At 34.1% G+C, this 27,637-nt stretch overlaps 1 protein-coding gene and 1 long non-coding RNA gene across 2 annotated transcripts in view; one reads left to right on the forward strand and one right to left on the reverse strand.

Annotated features, from left to right (window-relative positions):
- Window positions 1–27,637, reverse strand: part of LOC123665557 — a 170,266-nt gene that overhangs the window by 12,694 nt on the left and 129,935 nt on the right. The window contains exons 5-6 of the mRNA XM_045599845.1: window positions 25,771–25,900; window positions 23,111–23,218 (exon numbers count right to left, since the gene is read on the reverse strand). Coding sequence (XP_045455801.1) covers window positions 23,111–23,218; window positions 25,771–25,900 — 238 coding nt within the window. The remainder of the gene's footprint in view (window positions 1–23,110; window positions 23,219–25,770; window positions 25,901–27,637) is intronic.
- LOC123665558 lies at window positions 8,024–23,433 on the forward strand. Its single transcript, XR_006745068.1, has 3 exons — window positions 8,024–8,033; window positions 8,164–8,167; window positions 23,345–23,433. It is a non-coding gene; the product is annotated as an uncharacterized LOC123665558 (long non-coding RNA).

Genomic DNA, 27,637 nt, shown 5'->3' on the forward strand with positions numbered 1-27,637 from the left:
TCCTTTAACCAGTAAAATTCTACGTTGTAACTAAGTATCACTAAGGTTATATTTTAACGGGAGAAAACGGAACAACACTTAAAATCGTGTTGCCCAAGCAGGCGAAGTCACGACGGAAAGCTAGTAAGTTTATAACTTTTTTTGTAGATTTAGACAGACAGTTTTCACGCGTACACATCACATTTTTGGTGAATAGATTATAATTTTATTTTATTAAATTAGTATGCATGACATTAACATACAAAGCAAAATTTATCAATTCAAATTAACGTGTAAATTTATCGTTTGTAAGGTGAATATTACAGACAATAAATTTTTAATAAATTAACATTATATGGCGCCTGCATTCCATGGAGAATTAGCGAATTTTTTAAGTCTTAAATGTCGCATAATCTCTTGTTTATGGTCAAATACATTAACTAGGTGTCATTTTAATAAATTTTAATAATTAATTACCGAAAAACATTTAATATCGTAACATTTTAACAAATTATGTTTAAATAAATATACTTCTTCTATTCTAGAATAAAGGTTAACCTTCGTTCTTTGATTATATATAATACACGTCCCTTCGTTCTTATCATAAAATTTGTCATATTAATAGAAAACTTAAACATGATTTTTTTATACAAACAACAAATGGGTTTGCTTACAAACAGTGCAACGGTAACAAAACGAATGTTTTTTTTGTTGTTAATTAGGGAATAGGTTTTATAGTTTACTGTAAGTCTGAGTGTAATATGAATTATTTGTATATAGGTATAATTATAAAAAACATCTAGTTATATTAGTCGGCTGTTATTTATAACTCAGACGACCCTGTGTGGATATTATACGATATTTATTAATATTTATACATACGCATATGCGAAAAAAATCGTTCCCGTCGTCATAGAACAGTCGGGTAGTTCAGTTAAAGCTACAAGTCTCGCGTGATTATAATAATATTTTCATTTATATAATATACTAACACGTTTTATTTGAAAGCATTTTAAATAATTATGTTGTCAATCTGCCCACGATTTTTATAATATATGGAAAGTAACACGTGATCATTTTATGTTACTGCTGTTACGTTGAAATTTACTACTACTGCCTTATTCATAAAAGTGAGAAATACGATGTTATAAAAAAAGGTTTTATATAATTAAAAAAATTGAGGCTAATTTAGTTAGTTATCGATATTGTTGAAATTTTGTTATTATTAGCTCATTTATCTTGCAAAAGAAATGTTTTGTCAAAATGGCTTTAATTTGTTTCCATATAAACTTAAATTAAGATCAATAAAACAAAAATATTAATGAAGAACATAATTTAATATTTTGAACGAATAAATTACTGTAATTTATTTTATAACCTACATTTTTAAAAATAAACTTACGTAATTACTATCTGATATATTGTATACATGTTTCTTAATATCCTACTAATATTATAAAGGTGACATCTTGTGAGGATGGACGGAATGGATTTTTGTTGCTCTTTCACATAAAAACTACTGAACTTATTGTAATGATGAATACGGAGTTGGTACGGAGAGATGGATATTCAATATAACTCTTTATTTATTGTCTAAACTTATAACAAAAAGTAAAATATGACAAAAAAAGCTAGATTCAAAAAAAAGGAAGCACGAGCCCGAGGAATAACAAAAACGTAACGGAAACAACCCTGTACCTAATTTTTTTTCAGGGTATACTGAAATTGTTACTGAAACCAACTAACTGAGGCAGGAATTTCCTGCTCTAAATATGGAGCAGGCCGACTGGGGTAGTACCTCGAACTTACAGAAGATCACAGCAAAATAATACTGTTTTCAAGCAGTATTGTGTTCCTGTTGGTGAGTAAGGTGACCAGAGCTCCTGGGGGGATTGGGGATTTGGTCGGCAACGCGCTTGCGATGCTTCTGGTGTTGCAGGTGTCTATAAGCTACGGTAATCGCTTACCATCAGGTGAGCCGTACGCTTGTTTGCCGACCTAGTGACATAAAAAAAAAAACTACATTTTTGTCCGTTTCTCTACATGTGTCTTGGCCACGGATCACGCAAAAGTTTCAAGCTGGGACCGTTTATTCTAAAATTTAGTATGTTTCACTTGAGTTGTGAGATAATAGTCAAAATTGCTAACTCAGAATTTGTGAGTTCAGCTTGTATTAAAAGTGTATTGAAATTTAAAATACTGCCAAATAAAAGCAAAAAATGATAATATCTCTAACGAAATGCGATCTAATTTTACCTCGATACCCTTATGAGTATAGTTATGTTCTGTAACAATGTTCGTTGCTAGTTATTTTAAGTTACCTCTGTTATATTACTTGTATAAGCAAAATGCAACATATAGTAACAAGTGGTCTAACTTTTAAGCGTTTTTAAAATCGCGTTTGATACCTATAAAATAATAATTTGCGGTTTTTCCGAACACGACTGTTGTCGAATAAAAGATTAATGAATGATATTATAATAACGCGAATATATTATAGGGTGATGTAATATAGGTAAGTGACCTTACGACCTCTCCGTGATACCGGTCATAAAGATAACATTTCTTACGTTTTTATTAGCTTATTTGGTTTAGACGTAAACGAGTATTCGACTTGTCTAAAAAACAAAATGGCAGTTTTGTCAAATTTATTTTCCGAATTTTACTGTAGATGACATAGTACAAATGTAATGAAGTGGTGCCTTGTAAACAATATTTGTAACACAATATTTTATTGGTTATATAATTTTGAACTAGTGGTTCAAAAACTGGCAACACATCTTGATCAAATTCTTAATATTTTGATTAATTTGTTGTCTTTAATAACTGGTAAATTAATTAACAACTAAAAAGAAACAAAAATATTTGATAAAGCTTCAAATGCCACTAACTTTTTTCGGAATATTTTTTTTTTATTTCCTCGTAACTACAATCAGCATTGATTGCTAAATAATTTGTGATAAAATTTTAAAGTATAAATGTAATAATCAACCACTACATAGTATAAAACAAAGTCGCTTCCCGCTGTCTGTCCCTATGTATGCTTAGATCTTTAAAACTACGCAACGAATTTTGTTGCGGTTTTTTTTTTAAATAGATAGAGTGATTCAAGAGAAAGGTTTATATGTATAATACATGCATAATATAGTAAGAGAAACACTGATAATTTTAAAGGTTTCTAACGTATCTTTTGTTGTTGATAGTATCAGCATTGCACCGTACCGTGCGAAGCCGGGGCGGATCACTAGTAATAAAGCAGTAATTTAATAATTTTAAAATCATATATATATTTATTCTGATTTTTCGGTCAACTACAATGTATGTCAGAGACAAATTAATTTCTACAAAAGTTTTCCATTGTGACAAGAAAAATAACTTATAAATCATTATTATCTTATGAACTCTACGACAATAATAGCTTCGTCATTCACGTTGAATTTTGAGCACAATTTAAATTGTAAGATTATAATTATTTATATATTCAATTTTTAAAATACATAACTAGATATAAACATATCATCAATGTGTATACCTAATATATGAAGAAATTGTATTTATTTTAATATATACAATATCTTCCTACATTCGATACTTACATTGAAATTCAAATAAAATCAAAATCAAAAACAGCTTTATTCAAATAGGCCCCAAGAGCACCTTCGAATCGTCATTGTCCAAATTAAAACTTTAAAAATAAGTTATTATATTTGTAGAAGTAAAGCTACTACCGATTCGGAATGTAGATTCTGCAGAGATAAGATAAACTTGTAAAATAGTTGTTCATTCATCGATATTTAAGAGTTCTTACTAAGAACTTAGACGCTATTTGAGATAAGTTTTAAATAAGATTTTTATCGCGCGCGGTTATCGTGGTTTGACTTATATTTTTTTTTTTCAACTATTCACAGTTTTTATATAAACATCATTGCTGTGTGGCTACGGCAGTATTGAATATAACCACCCCCTCTCTTTCCGTGGGTGTCGTAAGAGCCGACTACAGGATAACACAGTTCCACTATCAGCTTGGAACTTATAAAGCCGACCAATGGCGGGATAACCATCCAACTGCTGGCTTTGAAATGCACAGGTCAAAGACTTCGGTGCGACAAAGCCAGCCCGGCGGTCACCAATCCGCCTGCCCAGCGTGGTGACTATGGGCAATACACATGAGTTCACGCCATTTTTTGGCGCGAGCTTGTGGAGGTCTATATAAAAAGTGAACTGCAATAGGCTGAAATGATGATGATATAAACATACTTTCTGTAGTCTTTTCGTGTTATAAGAACGCCATGTGGTCAAATTGACCCGTTCAAGTAAGCCCTTCAAACAGACCTTCTAAATTACTATGACTTTCTTAGTCAAGGGGCATGGTTGAGTCACTATATATTCTTTATAGTGAAAAATATATGTTTAAGCCGACTGGCAGTTCATTAAACAAAGAACATATCTACAATTTTAACTGAGATACGGGCACAGCAGGAATTTTCCTGCTCAAAATATGGCACAGCCTGACTGAGATAGTACGTCGACCTTGCAGTAGATTACAGGTAAATAATACTATTTTCAAGCAGTGTTGTGTTCCTGTTGTTGAGTAACGTGACCAGAGCTCCTGGGGGAAATTGGAGATAGGGTCGGTAACGTGCTTGCAATGCTTCTGGTGTCGCAGGCGTCTATAAGCTACGGTAATCGCTTACCATCAGGTGAGCCGTACGCTTGTTTGCCAGCCTAGTTATATATAAAAAAGTAACCAAAATGATTAAATTAAATACTTATAGATCGGTTTAAGTATAAACGAGTCAATTATTTATGCCAATTTTATGGACCACCATTAATAACCTACCACAGATGAATTAAATTAATCATTAAGTGACTTTGATAATGATAGAGACTGATTTACATATCGAGGGCAATAAAACATTTCAAAGAAATCATTTCGGCGTTTATTGCTACTTTGATAAAATTACTGCGAAATATATATGTATTAGTCATGGTTGAAGTAACCATACGTCCATATTTAGGTGAGACTATTTTGTTTTCTAATGTTTACGCGAAATTCACTCATTATAATGAAATAACTTTTTCGAATTTTATTTAATAGGATAGGTTATTATTTGAATGGGGGTCCTTAAATGACCATGGTGGCTGTTAAGTATCCGAAACGTCGGCGTTGGGTATCTAATATTTTTTTTAAAGTTGTTTTTGATTATAAGAATTGAAGACAGTCAAATTGTTTTATGGGTCAAATTGTTGCCTGAAATAAAGAATTATTATTATTATTAATAATAATAAACTTAATAAACCGAGATAAAATCAAAAAAGTTGTTTCATTATAATGAGATTATTTTGTTTTCGGGCTGTTTGTGTCGCTGTAGCTCGACAAAATTAAATTATCCAGTTTTCGTAGACCTAACGACAGTTATATTTATAATCATTACTACCTGTCCCCGCAAACGTAGTTTTGCCATATATGTTATTAACCCCTTTAATACCCCTCTCCCCCTCGGGGTATGAAAAATAGATGTTGGCCGATTCTCAGACCTACTCGAAATGCACACAAAATTTTATAAAAATCGACACACGAGAATTTTATATATGTAGGAAGTAAGAGGTCAGATTGGTTGATAACAATGTAACATAACATGAGATAGTTATTAGTTAACGGGGGGGGGGGGGGGAGTCGAACTACTAAGCATTCGACGGATTAACGGTGTGGGTGCTGGGTTCATCGTGTGGCAGAGGGAGAAACTCAGATCAGTTCCTAGGACTTGCGACCTAGGTGTAGGTTTAAGGAGGCCCCCTTTAAGATGTACATCAATGCTCACCGTCACTGCTCGAGTTGTTCGCCCTGCCTAGCCAAATTATAGATCATAATATTATATGTAACAGTTAGTTCGTTTACACAAACTAATTATTGAAAGAGTCTAGGTTAAACTACTAGCAGGATACAACTAGTGCACCGTGCCAAGCCAGAGCCAAGACTGCCTTAGCTGCGGTTGCACCCGTCGTTTTATACACGTCAGAATGACAAGAGTAATAGAAATGAGTGAGGGTAGGTGACTATGAAACGATGCGCAAAGTGGCGTGATCAGTGCATCTGTTGTTTATAAACTCCTTGCTAATTGCCCTACGGCAACGCAAGTGCCGACATTATAAGATTAACACTGTTAAAATAGTTTCTTAACAGTGTTATAATAATGAGTAAACATTTTGACGACAGTAAATAACAGTCACCGTAGCTATTCTTGTTAGATTTAAATATATATATATATATTTCCCTGAACCTTCGATCACGTAGTGACAATCAGCTAAAGATGTTTGTTTTGTAATCACAAGCGTACAGCAATTCATTTACATATGGCTGTGAAACTATGAAATAGCCTACCTGGAAAAGTTCGCCATTCTGTTTCATTGACAATTTTTAAGAATCGTTCATACAAACATTATTTATATCTTTAAACGTTAAAAGCTTGTCGCGAGATTTACCTAGGTATAAAAACAGGGAAATTAAATAAGTTAATCTGATTGATTTTATATTTTCCTAAAAGCGATCTGTTAGGAGCCTCAAGGCGAGAGTCTTTTTAAAAAAAAGGAAACAAAATTAATTTTTAAAGCACACGTCTAGCGCGGATGGAAGATGGGAATGAGACTGACTGTGGCGGATAAGTAATAACACCTGCTAAAGGATAGAAATGCCGAATAGGCAGAATAGGAGTGCTCAATAGGGAATAAGGGTAACTAATCAGGGTTATAACACCTCCCCGGGGTAGAATAAACTTCAGGGGCCTGAAGTTTAGGAGATACAAGGTCACACCTTGACTCTAATGCTTGGTGAAGGAATTTCAACCGAAGAGAGTTTGACAGGTTTAATAGGGGAAGGATCTTCTACCGAGGATTTGGGATTCCTATCAGGATTAACGGGATTAGGGGTTATGTCTTGTTCTTGGGTTGGTTGCGAGACGTTAGGGAAGCGATAGGAAAGACGTTGCGATTTAATACATATAAAAATTTTGAACATACAGTAAATACAAATTAAGGAAAATATTAACATTAAAGCTATTGAGTAGTGAGTCCCGTATTTTATAATTTGGTGCTGGTTAATGATTTTATCAGCTTCCTTCGACATAGATTTTAACCTTAAGCTAGTTTCTGAAGTAAAGATATCCAAATTAATATTTTGAAGTTGAATAGGGGGCTCATTACTTATCTCATTTTGGAACTTATCTAAAATACAACAAGGATCTTTTATTAAATTAAAATTAGGACGAGGAACACTTATATTTAATCTTAAACCACTAAATCTAGGAACTAATTTTGTAGTTTTACAAGACGCGACACAATTTTGTGGTACCTTCAAAACACCAGTACCGACTACATCTAATTCCAAAATTTTCTGATTAATACAGTCCATATACACTTTATTGTTCTGGGATTGTATGTATATCCAGTTATCGTCTGAAATGGGCATCCAAATGTCTAATATCCCACTAAGAAAATCGGTTTTGCACTGCACGGGTAGAACATTGATCACTTTTGACAATAATTCACTTTCACAATTCGGATGAGCACTTGTGGGATAAACACTCATTATATAGCAGATGTACTCATTTGCGCTAACTGCTTGGCAATCCGTAAGCGATTCCAGATTACAGTATTCTGTCTTATCTTTGGTCATTGCGATAAACTTATTACTAGGTCTTATAAGACTAAAAGTATTAGGGTTTACATAATCGTGTGGAGTGGGTAACGCTATACTATGAAATAATTCGTATTCCCTTGGGGAAACTAATGGTAATCTTAATACAAATATTATCTTATTATTTAGACTATAGCAAGCTATACTAGATACACTTAATAGTATATGGATATTCCTTAATTCTAAACTTATTGGTAGTTTAACATTAGTTGGTAAGTATCTATAGTTGTCGACAAGCTCTTTATATAGTTGTTTCGGAGGTAATATAGCGGGATGCAAAGTATTGTGACTGCTGAACAAGATAGCGTTTGTTATATCCTCCATTTGAAACGACAATGTAAGCAAGGATGCTTCTAAACTAGTCAAGATTGAATCTATATTCGATTTGTAATTTAATTCAACAGAAATTTTGGAGATATTTTTAAGTTTTAAAGAGAGGTTGTTAACGGCTTCATCAAGGCTAGCTTCATTGATTTTTATTTTATGGAGAGTATCGTTAAATTTGGACAAGGTTGTAGTTGTGACCAAGATACTTTCTTTTATCAATGAACTTAGTCTTTTTTCGTTATCTTGGACATTTTGTATTGCGTTATCATATTTTATTGCGTCATCTTCGTTCAAAGTGCCAAATATAGTTTTTGATAAAGTTCCTACGGCACCTATCCAGGCTCTCTTAAATCTTTTACTACCAATTAAATGTGAAATAGAGGAATATGCTGATACAATATCGTTGTATTTTACAGTTAGTGGTTCTAAGGTGTTATGACATTCTAGGTTTGTTATTGTTTCCATCTGGATCTGACTACATAAAAATCGTACCGTACCTAAGATAGAATTGATATTTTCCATATGCGGTTCAATATAAGACATATCGTAAGCGGTAACGATATCTAGATGACCGAAGTTAATCTTAAGTTTCCCGATTGGATCAAAGTAAATGCCTGGTCCAGACTTGATTGGACGGGTATACTCTTGAAGAGCATTAGCCGTCGTGCTGTAAGGAAAGATAAATTTGTAAATATTATGTTATAGAATAAAATGGTCTTAATTATAATATTTTATTTTCCAGAATGAGATGTATCCTCGATTTCAGCGTGTTTAACTTCATCATAATGGTGTTTGACATGGCGTCTGTTAATGAGTAGTGAAAGCGTGTGGTCACCATGTATTTTTACTACTTTGAATGGCCCTTTCCATACTGGAGATAAGGCTTTACGTAGCCTTAGATGATTTTTGAGTAAAACGTAATCGCCAACTTTATATTCTACAGGGCGAGTGCGAGTGTCGTAGTATTCTTTAGATGTCGTTTTGGATTTGTGTATAAACTCTAATGCTTTGTCGCGGGTGAATTTTAGGCGATGTTGTAGCATTCTAACGTATTCGGGGTATGTAGCTGTAGATGATTCCTCGTAGACGGATGTTGGAATATGCGGTTTATGTCCGAACAATAATTCGTATGGGGAGTAATGAGTAGTTGAATGGACGGCTGTATTATATGCTAACATGGCTGTGTAAACATACCGAGGCCAGTTGTCCTGGTTGTCATTTATATACGATTTGAGGTACTCCTTTAGGGTAGAATGCGATCTTTCTAACGCACCTTGGGTTTGTGGATGATATGGTGAGGAAAATAAGTGTTTGATTTTCAGAAATTGACACGTTGTTTGGAATAACTCTGCAGTGAAATTTGTCCCTTGATCAGTAAGTATGTGTTTAGGTATGCCACACAGAGACACAAAGTGTAAAAGGCACTCGCTTGTCTCTTCGGCGGTGATACTGCGGATTGGGTATGCTAAACTAAATTTTGTTAGGTCGTCCTGCATAGTTAAGATGAATTTTAATTTAGCTGTTCCGGATTCAGGAAGAGGTCCCACAATGTCTATGGATAATCTTTCGAATGGGGAAGTTGAGGTGGATGTTATAACCATCGGTGCTCGATTTATCTTGCGCAGGGCTTTATTAGATTGACAAGATTGGCATTTTTTGATATAGGATTCAATGTCGGTTCGCATGTTTTTCCAGAAATATCGCTCTTTAATGCGGTTAAGCATCCTGTTGGTTCCAAGATGACCGGCAATAGGTATGTCGTGGTTCTCCTTAAGGATTTTCGGAATTTCGTTCAAGGTTGGATATATTATTTGATCATGATATATGTGAATTCTAATATTAGTTCCATCAAACAGGTAGCCTAACATGTTATAAATTTTTACGAAGGAATGTCTATCAAAGGGATTTTTGAAGTCAGATATACATATGTCATTTTCAGTTGGATACGTTATCATTATCTCATCTCGTAAATATTTCAAGGTTTTAAATATATCTGGGTATGAATGATCATCGAAATAGTGAACTTTCGTAAACGCGAAGAGGTAAGTTTTAGTTTCGTATTCTAAAGGTAAGCAGGTAAAGGGACTTCTTTCTAATTTCAAAAATTCGCTGCGGGCAGGTTCTGGACAGTTATTAATTATTTCTTGGACGTAGGGCATAGACTCATCCATGTCTACTGAGGTAGGTATTATAATCAATTTTTGGGTGCTCTTAAGCAGGCTATTATTGTGTTCTATTATTTGTGTGTTAAAGGATTTCGTCGGTGATTTTAAGAAATTGTTATATGTTTCATCAGGTAGGTGTAGAGATGCTTGTGGTGCGACAGAACTTCCTGCCTCATTCGAAGGTATTGGTAAGGTTTCATGGGTTAAAGAAGGTCCGAGGTTTTCGGCCATGGGAAGAGATACTTCCTCCGTGATTAAAGATTGAGGTTCTGGATTTAATTCAAGATTTGTTTCGTTGGTTGGTATTGACAACATTTCCGGTATTTGATAATCTGGTTCAAGATTAGAAATATTAGGTATAGATGGTGCCTGCCAGCTGGTCGACGGTTGGGGATCAATAATCGGGTTTGGATTCGGTTTAATGGGCGTGGTTGCTTTTTCAATAGCAATAGGAGGAGTTAATGGTACGAAATCCAAATTTCTTTCATCTAAAGGGCTAAATGTTACTTCAGCCCATTCAGCAAGGTCATTATTGCCCATGGGTGGTTCTGGTAAAGGTGTAGGGTCATTAATTAATGGCAACGGATTCTCGTTGGCCCATTCATTTAGTTCGTTATCGCCAATAGAAAGTTCTGGTAGAAGTGTTGGATCGCTATTTAATGGTAATGGGTTCTCGATTTCTGGATATATAGGATTAACGGGATAGCGAGATAAAGCGTCTGCTGCTGAATTAAGCTTGCCCTTCCTATAAACTATTTCGTAGTCAAACTCTTCGAGCTTGAGACGCCATCTTTGTAATTTACTTGAGGGGTCTTTATGATTAAAAAGCCATTTTAAAGGGCGATGATCGGTAACAATTTTAAATCTTTGACCGTAGAGGTACGGTCTGAAAGTTTTGCATCCGAATAAAATAGCCAGTAATTCTTTCTCTGTGGTGCTGTAGTTGCTTTCACTTTTATTTAGAGTTCGGGAAGCGTAGGCGATTGGCCGTTCTTGACCATAGGGACCCTGGGAAAGAACAGCTCCGAGGGCATAGTTTGATGCATCCGTTGTGACTGTAAAAGGTTTAGTGAAATCAGGGTAACAAAGAACAGGAGCTGAAATGAGTTTATTTTTTAGGGTTTCTAATGCCATTTGCTGTTGGTTTTGCCAAACAAAAGGTTGATCTTTCTTCAGGAGACTGGTTAAAGATTTAGCGGTTTTCGAGAAATCGGGTATGAACCGTCTATAGTAAGATACTAGTCCGAGAAACGATTTAATATCCTTAGGATTCTGTGGAGTGGGGAATTGGAGGACGGCCTTGATTTTATCTGGGTTCGGCCTGACGCCGTCGGCAGAAATGACATGGCCAAGATAGGCGACTTCTCGACGTAAGAACTCGCACTTGTCGGGTTGCAACTTAAGGTTAAATTTTCGCATTCTCTGGAAGATCAATTCCAAATTTTGTATATGTGTTCTTATGTCGTGAGAATAGCAAATGACGTCATCAAGGTATATAAAGCAACGTATACCTTGTAGTCCGGAGAGAGCAGAAACCTCTGAAAAGTTGAGGGTGCATTTTTTAAGCCAAACGGCATACGGAGAAATTGAAAGTGGCCTTCTGGGACAGTGAATGCTGTTTTGGATTTGTCGTCTTCATTTAATAGGATCTGATGAAAGCCGGATGCGAGGTCTAATGTAGAGAAGTAAGTACTCTGGCCTAATTGATCAAGGATTTCTGTAATTTGGGGAATTGGATAAGTGTCGCCAATTGTTATATCGTTTAATTTCCTATAGTCTATAACAACTCTCCATTTTTGGATATTAGACGCATCTAACTTTTTGGGTACAACCCATATTGGGGAAGACCAGGGTGAGTTCGATGGTTCAATGATATTTTGATCTAACATTTTATTAATTTGATCACGGACTTCAGTTTTATGCACTTCAGGAAACCGGTAAGTTTTGGTATGAATTGGGACGTCTGTGGTTGTTTTTATATCATGTTTTAATGCATTTGTATATGTTAGGTTTTCGCCCGGTAAATGGAAAATGTCGGAATAATCGGAACATAGTTGCATAAGGGCACCCTTTTCTTCTTCATTAAGGTGAGAGACGCGAAGCTGTTTTAGAACTTCTTCTGTACGTTTAGTAGCATTAGAATAAGCATTTATATGGTTAACGGTCGCGGATTGATACCCGTTGGATTCGTAAGGCTCAATAGGGATCAATTTCAGATTTAAATTAGACTTTAAGGTAATTTCTTTCTCGGAGGTGTTAACTACGGATAAATTTATTCTATTATTTTCTTTAACCCGAACTACGCAATTGGCTATTAATAATGAATCGGAGATTTTTTGATCAAGGACTAATCCTTCCTTTAATTCCGGATTTGAAACGGAGCATTCGATAATTTGCTCAGTTCTAGGAGGGATGACATAGGCAGGATCATTGAAATGTAATTTTAACGCCGCCTTCCCGATTTTGAGTATATCTTTATTATAATCTATATTACAATTAAGCGCGTTGAGCATGTCAGAACCAATGATGCCATCATAGGGTAAATGAATTTTATCAATAACATGAAATTTGTAAGAAACGTTTGATTTAGCTATTTTTAATTTTAACTGAAAATGACCTCGTGTCAGGATAGGATTTCCTGATGAGTCGATTCCTTTAAGTTGGATAGTTTCTTTTATAAGTTTAGGATGATTTCGCAGACATGAATGTTTAATTAAGCTTACAGAAGATCCTGAGTCGACAAGTAGGGAAAGAGGAATGTCGGATACTAAGGATTCCACGATTACATGTGGTAGGAGCATAATGCTTGGGTCATTAGTGATTTCAAAAATATTGGATTTAGTATTATTATAGCCACTATAAGGTTGGGGCTGGTTACCCTGTTTGTGATTGGGCTCGGAAATGATATTAGCCTGTTGGTCATGTAACGACGCGGGCTTAGAATTATGTTGGATTTGAGAAATTTGACTTCCATGTATCGGAGTCAGGGATTGGTAATTATAATTATTCGATTTAGAGTTAGTATTATGAATGGGGGTATCGGTTTGTGTTCGACTAGGTCCCGCACGATACCGGGACGAGACATTTACTCGTTTTTTGAGTTAAAATCTACGGTGTCGTAGCCCTCTGTGGGACTAGCTGGACCTGTTGGATGACTTGTACCCTCATCGGGGTTATCAGTCAGTAAATGGACACGGTGTTGTGTCCTAGAATTATTGGAATTGAATTTAGACCGTTCATTGTTATATTGTCGTTTGCGACATTGTTCTAGGATATGACCGGGTGTCTTGCAGTATCTACAGAATATTTCTGGGCCATTGATCGGGGCTTGATTAGGATTATTATAATAATTATTAGGTGATTTTGAAATTGATTGGCTTGGAAAGTTGCGATTGAATTTATAATTTTGTTGGTTATTCGAATTTTGATTAAAATTAGACTTAATAATTCTTGGTTTTTCTAATCTCGCGCTAGACTGAGAATTCTTGTAAAGAAACTGTTGAATTTTTTCCTCTGAAATTGCTATATTAACAGCCTCATTAAGAGTTTTTGGGGATTTGCACCGGATTATGTTTGAGATACGTGGTGTTAATCCCATTTGAAAAAGATGAAGTGCCAATTCTTCCATGGCTGCTGTTCTCCCTATCATTTCTCTACTTTTGTGACCGTGACTAATTGATATTTCGGTGAGGAGTTGCGATAAACAAGTTTCAACCCTCAACGCGTACTGGCTAACAGGTTCATTTGGGTGCTGTTTGCACTCTTGAAGGTCTGTCAATAAATGAGCGTAATGTTTCCGCTCGCTGAATTGTGTTTTTAAGAATTCTTTGAGTTGTGGCCAATTTAAAAATTCTTTAATCGAACAAGCTACTTGGGCTTTACCTTGTAATTGGCAAAGTATATATTTAAATAATATATCTTTTTGGGGTTCTGTGGCTAGGTCATAGGCGTTACTACAGTTTACCAGAAACGCGTTTAAGGTTTCCCTGGAACCATCGTATGGTTTTATGAATTTTAATAAAGTTGAAAGATCTAATTCTATCTTAGTTCCGGTAGCAATTTTTTTCTTGGACCTAGTAATAGGTCCAGATGGAAGTGATTCTAAAGGAGGAGTACAAGTAGCACCGTCCTGTTCAGTTGTTAAGTATATATCTGGATTTTCTAATTTTGGGCTCGGAGCTCTGCTGGTTGCCATTTTTATTTTTATAATATGTACAGAAATGTCCTTATATTATAATTAACAATAATTATTATAAGCAGTTGATGATTAAAATGACTCGCAATGACCAAATTACAAAAATGAATTCGACTTACAGTAATGCAGCTAGAGCGATAGCGATGCGATTCATTTCCGTTCGTCCCACGCGTCGTCTTGCGTATCGTATTTCTTCCGAGCGTTGCGTCGACCGGTTATCAGTTATTGCGTCGATAGGTCACAGGTTCTTGTTGCATGCGTTTTTTTTGCATAAGGTGTACACTGATGATTTATATTTATGACAGGGGTTAAACTTCACAAAATCGGGGTTGTCACACAATTTTAGCGTCCTTGGAACTCGTTCAACTCGCGCACTTTTGAGATATGAATTCAATATTGAATTTTATTTAAACTTTAAAATGGAGAGACGTTTTTCCTGGGACCTTTCAGATCCCTTTTCCGCTGCCACCAATGTTAGGAGCCTCAAGGCGAGAGTCTTTTTAAAAAAAAGGAAACAAAATTAATTTTTAAAGCACACGTCTAGCGCGGATGGAAGATGGGAATGAGACTGACTGTGGCGGATAAGTAATAACACCTGCTAAAGGATAGAAATGCTGAATAGGCAGAATAGGAGTGCTCAATAGGGAATAAGGGTAACTAATCAGGGTTATAACAGATCGTTACTCCGCCAACCCGCATTGGAGCAGCATGGTGGATTAAGCTCTGATCCTTCGACGCGGGGAAAGAGGCCTATGCCCAGCAGTGGGATACTACAGGCTGAAGCGATTGATTTTAATTTTTAAGACTTCCAAACTAAGTACTTAGTGTACTTATCTTGTATATGTATGTATGTATTTATGCATGTATATGCGTATGTATGTAGGTGTATGTCGTAAGTATTTAATGTTTATTCTTATGTAACGTTTACGTGTTTATTCACATGATTTTGTGTCTTTATTTTATATCTACATATATAATTTATTTATTTTTAGCTACTTTAAACAATTTTATTATTAATAATGTCCTTTTACCTGGGTTTGTCTGGGAGAGATTGCTTAAAACAATAAGACCGCCTTTTCATGATGCCGGTGTTTCTTTCTACCTTTTGTTTGATTTTTGTACTACTATATATACTAGGTGAATGTATTTTAATATATCTCTGCATTAAAGTAATAAATAAATTAAATAATTGAAACAGACAATAAGTATTCATCTTTTGAGCTGCGACCTCTTTTGCATTTGAGAGGTAATAAAGATGTAGGTATTTATTATATTTGAACATTAAAACATAAATTTTATATTGACAAGCCCGTTGACGCAATTTGTAGTGACCCTGCTTTCTGTGCCCGCTCGAGCGAAATTTTCGATATGATGATTTTTATTACATCGTTCCATAGCTTAATTGGCTAGAGCGCCGACACGGTCAGTCGGAGACGCGGGTTCGAATCCCGCTGGAGCGGTCAATTTTTGATATGATATTCAAAAATGTTTAGAATTCCTAATGTGTGGGTAACACAAAAATAAAAATCGTACATATTAAAAATAGCATGGTGTCGTCTCTTGTCAAAGATTTTCATTGTAATATGAAACTTTGAATAGTTACGGGTCTCTGTAAAGAACTCACTATAGACGGCGCCACGGTTCGCTTAAACCGAAAATAAAAATCATCATATCGAAAATTTCGCTCGAGCGGGTACATCGTTCCATAGCTTAATTGGCTAGAGCGCCGACACGGTCAGTCGGAGACGCGGGTTCGAATCCCGCTGGAGCGGTCAATTTTTGATATGATATTCAAAAATGTTTAGAATTCCTAATGTGTGGGTAACACAAAAATAAAAATCGTACATATTAAAAATAGCATGGTGTCGTCTCTTGTCAAAGATTTTCATTGTAATATGAAACTTTGAATAGTTACGGGTCTCTGTAACGAACTCACTATAGACGACGCCACGGTTCGCTTAAACCGAAAATAAAAATCATTATATCGAAAATTTCGCTCGAGCGGGTACATCGTTCCATAGCTTAATTGGCTAGAGCGCCGACACGGTCAGTCGGAGACGCGGGTTCGAATCCCGCTGGAGCGGTCAATTTTTGATATGATATTCAAAAATGTTTAAAATTCCTAATGTGTGGGTAACACAAAAATAAAAATCGTACATATTAAGTTATACTGTTTCAAAATCATAAATGACTCCAAAAGTATAATCATTTTAATCCATTTTTCATTAAAATATCTAATATACAATTCTGGGCGTACGGTTTTTTCTCCACGGTAATGTACTGTTGAAAATTAATCTATTTTATACTTAAATGGTTAGGCCTGGTGGCAAACGGTTTCCATAACCTGTGGATGCCTGCAACACCAGAAGCATCGCAAGCTTCGCAATCTCATAATAATCACAAGTGGCGGTAGCCTCGAACCTCCCCGGGAGCTCTGGCCACCTTAAATTACCACAGAAACAAAACGTCAAGATGCCCGACATTGTGCTCTAACTCAATATATATTTTTAATACCTATTCAAATTATAAACGGAATGATATGTAATTCTACAAAACAATACAATGTTTAGTAATTTATCATTTGCCTTCATTTTAACTTACAGCCTATCACGTCTCGTGAATATCTGAACCGAATCAAAAATAAAGGTCTGTCGTAAAACCGCAACGCAACAGTCACGAATTTCTCAAATAAGGATACAGAATATAAAACGTACAAAGGTTAACGTTTTATTATTATCTGTAGCATATGAACATAACCTATTTAATTGTCTTTGGTCACAAACGATAAAAACAGACATCAATTTAATTTACTTACATATATATATATATATATATATATATATATATATATATATATATATATATATATATATAATATAGATACCTAAAAAGTAATATGGATACTAAAAATATTTGTCGGATCTCGGTCAAATTGAAATAGGTCTACGTGATAAGCAAAAGCTTTCGAATAAAAAAAAGCACATAAAAATGCAATCACATCAGGGCCTCCTTCTTTTTTTTTTTGTGAAGTCGGTTAAAAACTGTTTGTCCTTTTCAGTTTTCCTGTCTAATACTCCAATATTCGTGAGGCAGATTCATATTTATGATCAATTTGGCTTATGTCAAGTTCAACATTAAATTTGCATGCTCGAACAATCTCTTTGCTCGCAATTTAAACTTATCGTTAGACCTAAAGTGTAATCGTGTACTTATAGGGCATGCCTTGCGTCGTAGGATAAATTAGTAAGGCTCAGAAAAGTACGTACGGTACTCATACAAAACTCTTATCAACCTTCGGCGTAACAATTATTTATGAACTTTCAATAATTCTTTTCGCCAACTTTACTATAGTAACCTCAATAATGCCAAATATTTAAATTCTAATATTAATAAAATTATGAAATTAAATTGAAAAGAAAAAAACAAAAACAGATCGTAACTTGAATCGCAACAAATAATATCAATATTAATGTTTCTAGAAAACTCTTATGAATCACCAATTACAAAAAAGTGTAAATGTTCAATATTAAATGATATAACAAACAAAATTATCACAAAATATTTAATTACGTCGCAATATTTCAAAGTTTGTATAAAATATGAATTTTTTATAATGTAATTATATATTAATCAGTATTATGATTTAAAACGTATTAAAATTCAAATGAATTGCATGTTAATTTTTATAGATAACGTTCATTTTGGAATAAAAGAGTACTTTCTTGTATCTTGAAGATTTATTCCAAAAGTCGTCAAAATTGATTTAATTTCCTCATATCCTTACAACCACTTCTATTACATAATGAATACTCATTGAAAATTAAATAAATTTTAATTGAATTATCACAGATATCGTTTACACAAACTACTTTTCTTGAAATATCTCGTTCTTTGTTATTTAAGTTTAACAGTAAAATATATAAGGTTTTATATTCTATTGCTTGGCACCTACTATTATTGTATGATTAATACTTGAAGGGAATGGAGGAAGTTTGTGATTAATAAGCAATTTCTTATTTAAAATAAAATAATAAAGTGTTTTTATATTTATTACTGACACTTTATATGTGTGCAAGCATAAGGGCTTTGTCAAATGTATCTCCGCTGCGCTGTCAATACAGCAAATTCTTAGTAGAAGAACGCTACGCTACTTAAGAACAGCATTATTTATCTGCAATCTTCTATAAGGTTGGGACACTATCCCAGTGGGACTGTTGTATCATTCCTACTGGGAAAGCGCTTTTATTTTAAACAAGACGTTGGTCACTGTGTCGTATATCACAAATCATTTTCGCAAGTAAAAATAATTTGAAATGAGCTCCGACGAGTTGAGACCATAGAGTTCATTTTTTATTTTATTTTTTATAGAGATTTGAGACCCGCAGTTAGATGGTTGAAAAAAGTCGACAAAACATTTAAATATGAACGAAACATTAACAAATATTTACTTTGCTACGAAAATTATTAAGTTGAATATTATAAATTAAAATAAATATAATATCATTAATTTAAAATTTGAATCATCTCTAGATGGCGTTAATGTCAATTATCTAATAAATAACGTGTATTTTAAACGAATACACGTGAATGAAGAGAAACATGATTTTATAATAATGTATACTAACTAGTATATTATTAACAATAAACTTGTTGATTGGCTATCCGCGTGCAAAGTCATTATTAATAAAACATATATGTTTATTAATGACATAGATAATTTAAATATGTTAATTATAACTTTTTTTAAATTAAAAAACAATTGTTACATTCTGTATTTTATTATATTAATGGCAATTATTGAAATGATTTACGAGTGTACTGTAGTTAAATTTATTACTTGAGTATTTAATTTTTTATAAATATATTTTTTGATTACTTTAAAACGAAGAACATTGTATATAAGTATTTTTATTAATTTATTAATTTCATAACCATAATTTCGCGATTAAGTCTGTAACATCCCACTGCTGGATATAAGTTTCTTTTTCATGTAGGAGTAAGATTGGAGCTTACTCCACCACGCGTCACTACTGCGGATTGGCGGATATATTATCTATCATAAGTAACAATAGTTATGGTCGTCATCTGAAGATCCCACTATCATAGAGATGTACCAAATTTTATTAAAAATCCGTAGTTTAAAGTCAGAATATGTAGCATGCTCATCACCTATTGAAAAGGTCATGCTCGTGCTCAATCACCTTAGTCAATATGTCTAAAAGAAATGAACTACGTATCCTCTCCTGGAACGCCGATGGTGTGCGTGGTAAGATCTCTGAATTACTTGATTTTTCTCAACATGACGTATCTGTCGATATAATATTATTATGTGAGACTCGTCTCACTCAATCGATACCATTAGCCACGCCGGGATTTACTTGTTACAGACAAGATAAATTACCGAATGGTCGTGGTCAAGGTGTCGCTATTCTAGTCCGAAATAATTTAGAACACTCTATTGTCGTTATGCCCGCAACTGTTAACATTGAAGCTATCGCTATTAACATAAAACTATCAGGAGTGGAACATACCATAGTATCAGTTTACCAGTCGCCTAACTTGCCTTTGCTCCAACATGATCTGGACTTGCTGCTGAATATTGGCTCGCGAGTTGTATTAGCTGGCGATTTCAATGCCAACCATGGACATTGGAATAGTAGCTATACTAACACGCGTGGACGTGTACTCTTTCGCAGTATGTTCCAAAAAGACTTTATAATTCATGCACCTAATTTACCAACCCAAATTAACTACTCTTCTAGTCTTAGATCAACTACACCTGATCTTGTTTTAGCTCAAAATGTGTACAACATTAGTGACGTTGAAACCTTGGTTGCTCTTTCTTCCAACCACTACCCTATATTCTTTAGTGTTAGGGGTACAAAGGATTGGAAGAAACATATACAGACATTTCGCTATAGAAATGCTGATTGGACTACTTTTCACTCTATTCTTGACGATAATATCAACCTTACTGCTCTCTCTTTTAAATCTCAAGAAGAGATTGATATAGCTGTTGAAAATCTACATTCTATTATAATCAAGGCAAGAAATTTATCTGTTCCAACAAAAAAGATACAGGAAGGTGTTTTCAAATTACCAAGTCGTATTAAGAGGTTAATAAGGTTTAAAAATTCTCTTCGTCGTTTGGATAATCTCTTATCACAAGGACCCCTCAAAAAATCTGTTCGCCGTAGTATTCACAGCATACAAAATATTGTTCGATCCTTCATTAAACAACATTCAGATAAGGTATGGAACGACAAACTTTCAAAGGTAGACAACCCTAGTACCGATATTTGGCGTCTGTCGAATTCTCTTAAGCGGAGTGGCACTGTTGTCCTGCCTCCTCTCACCCGACCGGATAGTACAATTACTTCAACGACTGCTGATCAGTGCGATACACTTGCACGGGCATTTCTCGACAACCTATGCCTTACTTTGAATTGGGATACATCTGATACTGATGAAGAAGTCCAAAAGTCTTTATCAGTACTCAGTAAACACCGTATCAACGATATTAGCAAACCTGTTAGGCCATTGGAAATAAAGAAAATCTTAAAAACTTTTAAAAATCGTAAATCACCAGGTAGTGATGGTATACATAATATATTGCTTAAAAATCTCTCTCAAAAGTCGATCGTGTTTTTAACTAGAATATTTAACGGCTGCCTTTTTCTGGGTTATTTCCCTAAGATGTGGAAATCGGCTAAAGTGATCCCTATAAAGAAATCAGGAAAAGACCATAAACTACCGACAAGTTACCGTCCCATTAGTTTGCTACCATCTCTTGGTAAGCTATTTGAGAAAATAATTTACAACAGACTCTTAGGAGAATCCAATAACTTAATTATAAATGAACAATTTGGCTTCCGTGCCGCTTATTCTACTGTACAGCAACTTGCCAGAGTTTCCGAGCACATATCCCATCATCTTAACTTGGGGCAGTCAACGGGTATGTTTCTCCTCGATATTGAAAAAGCTTTCGACAGCGTTTGGCATGAGGGATTGTTACATAAATTAATAAACTTAAATATTTCCTTAAATTTAGTAAAAATTATTGAGTCGTACCTAAGAGATCGTTCATTCTTTGTCTGTATTGGTAATTGCGCTTCTTCTCCTCAAATTATTCCGGCCGGAGTTCCTCAAGGATCTATCCTAGGACCTTTCCTGTTTCTCCTTTACCTAAACGATATACCTATTCAACCTAAAACCAGTCTGGCGTGCTTTGCCGACGATACAGCTTCATACACATCTTCAAATGATATTGATTTAATTATTGGGCGTTTGCAATTATCCATTGATCGACTTCATAGCTATTTCTCCAAATGGAGGCTAAAGTTAAACGAGGCGAAAACCGAAGCCATTTTATTTACTCGGCAACGAAAGGTTCCTACCAGGACACTGTCGATTGCAGGGCATAATATACCATGGAGTAGTTCGGTTCGTTATCTAGGGATTACTATGGACAGTAAACTTAATTGGTCAAAACATATTTCAACTTTACGTATTAAAGGAGCTCAGGCAGTTAAGTGCTTAAGCCCGATTTTCAATAGAAATAGTATTCTTTCTCCACTAACCAAACTTAGAATTTACAGCACCCTAATTAGGCCTTGCTTAACCTATGCTTGTCCCGTTTGGAGTAGTACATGTATAAGTAACCACCAAATACTTCAAGTCATTCAAAATAAATGTTTAAAAATTTCATTTAATACCCCTTACAAAACAAATCTAATAAAATTACATTTGAAAATCAATTTTCCGTTACTCCTAAACTTCATTCTCAAAATTACTCACAAATTTTACAATAAAATTCAGAATCATAAGAATCCATTAATTTCAAATATATGTAAAACAAAAATATCAGATTTGCCTTATATCGACAAATACGGCACGTATCGTTTGCCTCATCACTACCTATTGTTTCCGCCATCCAATAGCAGTAGTTGCTATGAGCACGCGCATGACCAATTGAGTGAGCCTCAAACGCCGTATCGACATCCCCGCAAGTGTCTGTACAGTAAGAGGGAGCGGGCGGCGAGGTAGCTCGCATCGCGTAAATCATACTGGTCGATAAGTTCGCTTAATATTATGCAGTGCCTGTTTGATATTTTCTTTTAATTTTAAATCTACCTTCTTGTCAAAAGTGATACTACTATTAATAGATCACAGTAAAACATAATTATGTGCATTTATCTTGTCATATTTAGTATTTTATGTTGTTACGAGTAATAGTAAACATTTTGTAAACTTTGATAGGTGATTGCTAGCCTCATAAAGTGTATGTATCAGTGATTTAAATGTTTGACTTTTATTGTTATACATTTATTGTACTATTGTTTCGTTAAACAAAAAAAAAAAAAAAAAAAATAGTTATGGTGTTTATGATAAAAAAACCGGCACCAACAGCTTAAAATGCTCTCCGAGGCATGGTGTGAGACATCGAAATCGGAAAGTAATATTTGTAAATACAAATATCCACCCCGAGCGGGAATCGAACCTGCAAACCGCCGGTGTGTGCGCCAACATGGCACACGCACCACTACACCAGAGCGCCTGTTAATCATAATTTACATTGTACTTATTATTAATAGTTACGTAGGAGACTGATCTCCACTTTGAACAAAAACAATAGGTGTATATATATGAACGAAAGTGATATAACATAGGAAGAGTGATAGAAAACAATAGGTGTATATATATGAACGAAGTGTATATTAGCAGTACAGAAGAAATAGTAAATAAGCGTACCGTAATCACTCAAGTGGTCGCCCTGTGCCGGATCCCTTTTTATGATGACGTGTCCTGCACCCTGTAGCGCCCTTTTAATTTCTTCTCGTTCAACCTTTTTTCTTTTTACTGAAACAAAAAAAAAAAAAAGATATTATATATACATTGCAAAAATAAATTATAATAAGTTTTTAAAAAGTTCAATTATTCTGCTCCTCTTAGCTGTGCTGTATGTCTGTCTTTTACAGTACTCAGTATCTATATATTATTACGCGAAGCAAAAGCTTTGTACCACTTTTTAGGAAAATTGCGCGAACGGAGTATGAAATTTCACACACTTATAGCTTATATATGGAGTGCAGAATATCAATATTTTTTTAAATTATCCATAAAAATACATTTAATCAATAAAAAAGACAGTACACACACTACCATGTATTTGACACACACACGACCATGTATTTGACACACACACGCATATATATTCTTTTGTTTATAGAAGAAGTATAAACTTTGACAAACGAACCTTAATAATGTTCAAACTTATAATTTAAATTAATTACGGTCGAATTCGACCCCTGTCCGACTACTAGTTACTAATAAATACACAGGCCGCGTACATCATCGCGCACAGATACACAGTAAAATAATGTTTGTTTTTTTTTAATGCAAATAATTTAAAGTTGAAAAATTTAGAAATCGGCATATAGAACATACTTTTTTATCTATAAAAATGCCTTTGACTGTAACTCTTGACGCATACGCTGTTCCTATATCTGTATAAGTTTGACACATACATCCAACGCGCCATTTCTTGAAACATACGAAACTTATTTAACGAATTTACAATATCTAAACTCACATACGAGTGTTTCAGAATTTAATATAAGCAGTATTTTAATATTTTTTTTACTACCGTAGATCCACTGTTTATCTTATTTACGGATGACCACTATGACAAAAAATGCATTGCCATTATACCAATTTCATTGCGTATTTTAAGCCAGTAGTGAGCTTCATTTAATAGGAAACCAATCAAGTTAAAGTCATATTAAATCACGGAAGAAACGAAAAAAACCAATAGTAAGATAATATTCATAAGACAAATTCGTAATTATTAAATGTTAAAAATATAAAAATATATGCAAAAACCAGTTCTACACCTGATTGTAATAAAACAATATTGTGAATGAGAAACTACCTGTTTTAATGTCGTGTCGACAGTTTAAATAAAGTGTCTTTTTATTATTATAATTAGGAGAATAGATTAAACAACACATGAGTTCACGTTATTTTTGGCGTAAACTTGTGGAGGCCTATGTCCAGCAGTGGACTGTATAGGCTGTAATGATGATTAAACAACATATTTTTACTATACACTACTGATCTCTAATTTTATCTAATTTTTGTTAAAATACATACGATCGTCTGTTCCTAAAGTAGACAATTTGATGCGTCTGTTAAAGTAGTAGTTATTACAGTAACTGTTTCAAATGTTGTGGATAAAGTTTATCCAGCAAATAAGTTACGATTAGACTTTAACAGCAGAAGATAGAATAAGCCATTAGTATTGCTTGCCCTTTCACCTCAAATAATAAGCTACCGCTTCTAAATTAATTTTTACGAAAAGAAATACCTCATAAATACAGTGGAATTTGATGATGAAAAAGAGTAATACATCAAAAAGTGTTATCTGTTGAATATCATCATCCGTCAAATAAAGTTATTCAAATCTGGTGAAATAGGTCCTAGAGCTCTGCACGGTTTTTCACTGCAAATTGCACCAACGGGCTAGTCAAAAAGAAAGTAGGTATACTAGAATAACTACCATAGGTCATCTATACATATATTAGATGAATGTATTCTACTTTAACTCGTAAACGTCCCACGGCAGGCATAAGCCTATTCTATTCTATAATATAAAAGAGAATATTTGGGACAACGGCGTATATTTAAACAAGCTTTTTGATTTTTATATTCTATAATGATTATGCGTAGTTTGGCAGGAAAAGTAAAAATTATATCATTTTTGTTTTCAAGCCGTTTATTTAAGCAAAAGATAATAAAAAAACTCAGCCTATACAAGGATAACATCGCGAGCGGCTTGTAGAGTCACAAAAATGTGAACTGGCCTTATTAAATAAAATAACAAAAAGCCGTGTTCTAGAATCTTTAAGTGTTGTACTTATATTGATATAAACGTAATTATGTAACTGTTATATATAGGTTCAGTTGGAACTATATCCTTCTGTCTGCGATGACGACAAGTTAGTGCAACGGTTACCTACATTTCTGACTAATGGCTTATTATGACTGTTGTACTTGCAGTCGCGGGTTTGAACCTCGCACATGGCATACATTTGTATTGACCATTCAGATGTTGCCATGATCTGGGTATTTATGCTTGTGTATTACTGAACCCCGACATAGGAGTAAATCCTAGTGGGGCCGTTGAGTGTGATTACATGTAAAATCTACTAATCTTCGGTGCGACAAAGCCAGCCCTGCGGTCACCAACCCACCTGCCCAGCGTGGTGACTATGGGCAAAACACATGAGTTCACGCCATTTTTGGCGTGAACTTGTGGAGGCCTATATCCAGTAGTGGACTGCGAAAGGCTGCTGTGATGTTGATAATGAAAATCTACTAAAATTGAGATACAAATAAAGCATCAAACTCACCAATAGGAAGTCCAGTATCAATCGATACCATATCTCTCATGCTGGTGGGGTCCATGAACATCTCGTCATCTGGAGCCATCATGGAGTCTGGAATCGGACGTATCACTAGATCGTGCCCTATCGAGCCCTCCTGTTGAAAAAAAAATTAAACGTCAATGTCAAGAATTAAAATTACAAAAAAAGTTTTTATATTTTTATTGATTATTTCAAAATATGTAAAAACTGCACCGTTTTTTTTTTAAATCTACGCGTCAAGCACCAGGTTTTTAATTGTTTTAATTAGTTAAATACCCTACTACATAAATACAAAAGTTTTTGCGGATGGTTGAAAGAGCAATTTTCACGAAAAAACTACTGAACTGATTTAATGAAACTTGGTACGTAGACAGTTGAATATCCAGAACACATAAGCTACTTTTCATTCCGACATTCCTATGAAATTGCAAATTACGTGCTTGAAACCGCGAAGCGCAGCTAACTTAGTATACAAAAATGGATAAATTTTTTATTTTTGTGTAAATAAAATAGATTCTATGGTAATTACTTAATGCTTCCATTTTTTCATTTAATGTTTTTCTCAATATATTTATATTATAAATTATTAAATAAAGTGCAGTACCACTATATTTTAAAGCGTCTTAGAACATTTACATAAAATGTTAATATGTGTCTGATGTAACCAATGATTTCGTGATTTTAAAATTATGTTAATATCGATGAGACGATGACTAAAATATAATTTCGTGTTTAGTTTTTTTAGTGGCTTTTGACGTTTACTGTGATTAAAATACATAATACAATGTACAATGTTGTATAAAATAATATTATAGTTTTATACATACCTCTCAACTTTACTTATAACTTATAATTTAATGTTATAAGCTATAAAGAGCATGTTGCTAAATATTAAAAAAAAAAAGTCAAAATGACTCGTAATCACAAATATTTTTTATTGAGTCTTTAAAATAAAATATCAAATCTTTCTATACTATTTTTCTATATTCTATATTATTGATAAATCTGTTTTAAAATTGTAGTCATTTTTGTATTCTGTACTCATCTCGCGTTAAGCGACGTGGAAGGAAAACGATTTAAGAAATAAGAAGGCTCTTATATCCTTAAAAAAGCTGACAATTTCAATGGTAAACGAAACAAAGTGACGAATTACTCTACGAATCTTTCACCTTTGACAAAAACCTTGATTTTTGTATGTTTTTCTTCGTAAACGTTTTTAAGCTATCACGGCCACTAACACACGTTACTTTCGGGCTTAACGCTATTGTTATTTTGACACTTCTAGTATATTTCTTTTTATGTGTATGTTCGCATAAGTGGTAAAAATCTCTTTCATAGGCAAAAAAAAGATAAACGAGTTATTAACGCTACAATGGAAAGGTAAAAGCACCTCCATATTTTTAAATTTATTAGAATATACCTTCCACTGTGGAAACCCAGTCTCGTTAATACAAATCAAACACGACATAGAACCTAAACAATAGAAAACTTATATTTTTTAAGAAAACTTATATGTATTTACTAATCAGTATTAGAGGGGTATGGGACGCGGCAGCTTGTCCAGATAAACTCTTGTGAGTTTTCGCGGCAACTTATGAATAAGCGTTAATTATGTGTTTTTGAATTTTTGAACAAATAAAAAACAGTAAGTTGTGGAAAATAGAATCCCTCGTTCTTTAAAATCATTTTAAAAATGTCTATAAACCGCTTAGTAACGACTGTATGCATACAAACAAAGTACGTTCGCCTATAACAAGTACACAGTACAGGTATAACATGCTTGTAACATTTTCCCGTCAATTGTTAGCGGTTGCCGCAATCGGCCTTAGACTACTTGCTTTTCTATTGTCTT

Source organism: Melitaea cinxia, chromosome 24 (assembly GCF_905220565.1).
Source record: "Melitaea cinxia chromosome 24, ilMelCinx1.1, whole genome shotgun sequence".
NCBI classification, from domain to species: Eukaryota; Metazoa; Arthropoda; class Insecta; order Lepidoptera; family Nymphalidae; genus Melitaea; species Melitaea cinxia.